This window comes from Rhamphochromis sp. 'chilingali' (genome assembly GCF_963969265.1).
Source record: "Rhamphochromis sp. 'chilingali' genome assembly, chromosome: 7".
Lineage (NCBI taxonomy): Eukaryota > Metazoa > Chordata > Actinopteri > Cichliformes > Cichlidae > Rhamphochromis > Rhamphochromis sp. 'chilingali'.
This window is the reverse complement of record NC_137934.1, coordinates 38,849,385-38,854,150: the sequence shown is the minus strand read 5'-3', so window position 1 is coordinate 38,854,150 and position 4,766 is coordinate 38,849,385. Positions and strand designations below refer to the sequence as shown.

Here is a 4,766-nt window from a genome sequence, read left to right as displayed (position 1 = left end):
CTCCATTAGCCAACCCAGTGTTTCCCAGTCAAACCATGACCAAGTTCACGTACAAGGGAGAGCTAATTAGCACCAAGAGCAATCATAGACACAGAAAGGTCTGCAGCAGCAAAGCAGTGTTTTGAGTGTGTATTACAAGATAGAAACAAATATTTATTTATTTATTTATTTAAATATTTGTCTGTGGCTTACAATGTAAACAGCCAATGCCACTGTATGAAATCTTTCACAATGTGAATGTGTGACGAGTGGCGATCAAGAATTAGAGGGTATGAATGAAGGAGGCTCTGTGTGCTGTGGACACATCAGAAAGGAAGTGACCATTATCCAGTTCTGAGTAATGAAAGCTGCAAACAAGCAGTAAACAAAGTAGAGATAAATGTTTTAAATGAGTTGAAGGAACCCTTCATTTACAGCAGGTACAGCAGTACAAGAAATCCTAAACAGTGGTTAGGAAAACTATGCAGCACGTAAAAGGTCATACTGGAGAGAGTTCTGTGGGACAGACTGGGGGAATATTAAAGCCAATGGAAAGAGGACAAGACCAAATGTTTCCAGTAGTCTGGATAAGTGGCTGACTAACAAGGAAAATGCATTATTAAAAGGATACTGTGTTTCTACTGAAAGATATGGTGGCTTACGATGAAGTGGGTAGCTTGGTGCCTATCAAACGGACTCTGCAAGTGACAGACTGCCAGAACCAGGCCAACAAGGAGTTAGAGGTGAGATGGCTGAAACTTTACTCTGTAAATGTTTGACCAGAGCTGCTGGAAATGAAGTCATAGTGTTATGATAGAATAACTGCACGACTAACCTCCCCTTCTGTTTTTGCCTCCTTCTGCAGGAACCCAGCAACAAGCACGTCCGTTCTCTCGGCAGGGTGACGTCGCTAGCCAACCTCATTTCTCCGGTAAAGAATGGGGTCTTCCGGCGCTTCGCCCAAACCATCAAGGTAAGCGCTCACGGCATCCAATGGAAACACAGCGCATTGGGGGGACAGGGACATCCCTTTCAACATGTCTGACATGTGGTGTTCTTTCTTTCTGAAGGCCTCTTTCTGGGGCGATGGCAAGTTGCCAGGCATGCCCCAGAAGCCTTGCAGCAAGGCAGCGGCCCCCACACCACCTAAAAGGAGGAACAGCACCTTATGGTCCGAGACATTAGACATCCACCAGAAAGGAACTTTCTCCACCAAAGAGATCAAGCGGCAAGAGGTGAGTCCAGGAGTCCAGACAGGGATGAATTCTACATGCTTGCTAGACTAGTTCACACGTCTTTGTGTCAAATGGTTTAAATTGGACTAGAAGCCATTCAGCCATCTTGGCTAAGCTCACTATGGTTTAGGCTACGATGTAATGACAACCTGATTTACATGTTTACTAAAAAAACATCTGTCTGTGCCTTCTCCCATTCCTCAGGCCATATTTGAGCTGTTTCGTGGAGAACAGCATCTGATTGAGGACCTGCAGCTTGCATGCAAGGTTTGTCATTTTAAAAGCTCTGAGGCAGCGGGAGTACATATAAAGCAAACAGATTAAATCAGTCTGGCAGGCTTTGAATGCAGCGCAGCCAGGAGCTATAAAAAGACAGGGATTGTTCCTCTGTCTTTTTTTTTTTTGTACCCCTAAAACTGTTGACCAAGATATTTTTAGTAGCCGCTCCCAAAGCTCTGCCCAGATATTACTGATCACTTTGCTCCATCCACAGGCGTACCACGACCCGATGCTGAAGCTGTCCATCATGTCGGAGGAGGAGCTTACTCACATTTTTGGCAACTTGGATGCCTACATCCCACTGCACGAGGACCTTCTGGTGCAGCGCTCCAAAGCCACAGGGCCAGACAGGACCGTGGGCCAGATTGGGCAAATTGTTATTAGCTGGGTAAGTGTCTTTGACTTTTTGAGCCATCAAAAGCTTTTACGCTAGTAAAACCGTATTTTGAATTAGCAGTTAGATAAAGAGTCCCTCCTTCCTTTGCAGCTGCCCAGGCTCAATGCCTACAAAGACTACTGCAGTAACCAGCTGGCAGCCAAGGCGCTGCTGGACCAGAAGAAGCAAGACCCACGTGTGCAGGACTTCCTGCAGCGGTGCCTCGAGTCACCTTTTAGTTGGAAACTGGACCTGTGGAGCTTCCTGGACATTCCCAGATCCCGCCTGGTCAAGTACCCCCTACTGCTCAAGGAAATCCTGAGACACACTCCAGCAGAACACCCCGATGCTGCCAGCCTGCAGGAAGCTGTAAGTCCAGGAGACAAACTGGTTCAACACACTGATCCATCATAGTGCCTCTCCCATGTAATAATTAGGCTGCTTGTGTGTTCAGATCACTGTCATCCAGGGAGTTTTGTCTGACATCAACAAGAAGAAAGGGGAGTCCGAGTGCCAGTACTACATCGACAAGCTGGAGTATCTGGACGACAGGCAGAGGGACGCTCGCATCGAACGGTGCAAGAGTCTTCTGTGTCACGGGGAGCTGCGCAACAAGAGCGGCACGGTGAGCACAGCGCACACTTCCAAGTCGTCCTTCGGTGCTTCTCTTTGCATGTTAACACGAGGCTGCCGTCCCACATGAGGCGGGCTATGTGCTCAGATGATGCTCTGGTTTGAAAGTTTCTGTTTTTCCTGGAAATTCTTTCAGAAGCTGCACGTGTTCCTGTTCACCGACCTGCTGATCCTGACCCGCCTCGTCACCAGGAACGAGCGCCAGTGCTTCCAGGTGTACCGGCAGCCAATCGCAGTGCAGGATCTGGTGCTGGAGGACCTGCAAGATGGCGATGTCAGAATGGGCGGCTTTTTCAGAGGAGCCTTCAGCAATGCAGACAAAGGTAAGGCTCGTCCCAGAAAGTGTCCGCTAGTAGCCTGAGCAGCACTTTGCCCCCGTTCCTAATGACGCTCTCTGCTTTCTCTGCAGCCAAGAACATTTTCCGGGTACGTTCCCAAGACCCGAGCCAGGCACAGTCACACACTCTGCAGGTCAACGACGTCTTCCACAAGCAGCAGTGGCTCAACTGCCTCCGTAGTGCCATTGCCGTCCACCATCCTCTGAGCGAGCCCTCCAGCCCCAGCCCGCCTACAGGCAGCGTCCGTTCCAAGCGCCGCCCTTCCTCCGTTTCTGCCATCATCCACATGGAGGAAGCAGACGAGAACTACCCGCAGCCAGGCTCTCAGTCGGCCCCCGCCTCACTGTGCAACAGCCCCACCACTGCGTCCCCTTCGCCTCGCTCCCCGCCATCGTCCACGACGTCCGTGTCATCGACGTCATCCTCACCCACGACACATAAAACCAAAAAGGACAAGAAGGCTCTGTGTTCTTTAGGGAAGAGAAAAGAGGCGATGGTGTGAGGTGGAGCGTTGGTAGAGAACGTGGATGGACCTCTTTGTTTTTCCTGTACATAAAACAGCACAGCACATTTATGAGTGTCTGCGTGTTATTACAGCAGTGTTCTGTTACTGTCCTCCTTGGCAGCTATTTACCTTACTCCTCCATCCAAGTGCATCCCATAGAGACACAGTATTCTGGAGGGGGGTGCACGTGGTTCAGCTCTAAAAGGGAAGCATGACAAGAAGTAAACCCACGGTTCACACTCGGTGTGGCCAGTTTGCTGAGTTCTTGAAGAAAGAGTTGGTGCATCAGATCCTGTTTACTATAAAGTTCATATTTAAACATTCTTTTAGACCTTTCTTTGGGGGATAATACACTTTATATTTTCAGATCTATCCTAGTATTGTTTTAGGTATTGTAAAGCAGCAGAGTTTTAGCTGTTAGGGCAGGTTTTTGAACATTTGCCGATGTCAAGGTGAAAGACAAAAAGCCGACCCCTAAAAAGGTGAGGTGTACCACACAAACAGATTTCTGTCATAGTTGGGTTTTTAGACTGAGCAGAAGATGTCTTATTTTTATACATTCCTTAAATAACAGATGCTAGAAGCCAGACATTATTTTATTTTATTTACTACAGAGGCATTAATTTAATTCCAGAACAGATGATATGTCAGCAAAAAACCGTGATGAACTCATATCGCAGACGAGATGATGAGTTTTGTTTAAGACAAAATTTTGAACTGGGCCACGTTGGTTTCTTAAAAAGCTGATTCCTGAGAATGAGGCGGATCACTTTTCAGTGTAGGATCTTGCATGGAGCTTTAGTTGTGGACGCCGCTTGCACCTGAAGAGGCGGCATGATGTATGCAACTGTCCCGAGGGACGGGACTGAGCGACGATGAAAGTTGTTGAAGGCAGAAGAGAACGAAGACGAGAACGATTAGGAAGTGAAACGCTCAGTGTGACATGTGTAACTCCCATCAACAGTATTTCCTGCTTCCCATTTGAAACCTTCCTGGGTAAACTGAAAAAGATTGTGCGGAGGCCTCATAAACCTGTGGAACAAATTGTCAAGCGCGTCTATGAGACGCAAAGTATTCAGAAGAAAAGAGAGGATGTCTGTTCCCGCTCCTCTTAAACGGCTTCATAAGTCTGGACCAATAACAAGTGATCTTGGAACTTTTAAGCAGTACAGAAAATACACTGATGGACAGACATGTGTTTCTTGCTCCATGGGAGATAACTGTTTCAATGTAGGGGGAACAATTCTTATTGTGGCAAACATTTTACAGGATTGCCAAGTTGTCAAAGCACTGTGTCAGGTCTTTGAAAACTGTAATGCCTTTTTCAGCTATCCATTGGACTCAACATGCCTTGGAATTTACTTTGTTTCAAATCTGTCTAAACAAATGAATCTTGTATTACTTGATGAATTAAAACAGAA

At 47.1% G+C, this 4,766-nt stretch overlaps 1 protein-coding gene across 1 annotated transcript; it reads left to right on the top strand.

The window, feature by feature from the left end:
- The first annotated feature begins 604 nt into the window (after positions 1 to 604).
- Positions 605 to 4,002, top strand: LOC308399903 (neuroepithelial cell-transforming gene 1 protein-like). Its single transcript, XM_080887319.1, has 9 exons — positions 605 to 722; positions 845 to 952; positions 1,050 to 1,214; positions 1,419 to 1,481; positions 1,708 to 1,881; positions 1,981 to 2,238; positions 2,324 to 2,494; positions 2,639 to 2,825; positions 2,912 to 4,002. The coding sequence occupies exons 1-9, from the start codon at positions 630 to 632 to the stop codon at positions 3,340 to 3,342; spliced, it is 1,650 nt and encodes a 549-aa protein (XP_080743445.1). The 5' UTR covers positions 605 to 629; the 3' UTR covers positions 3,343 to 4,002.
- Positions 4,003 to 4,766: the final 764 nt, after the last annotated feature.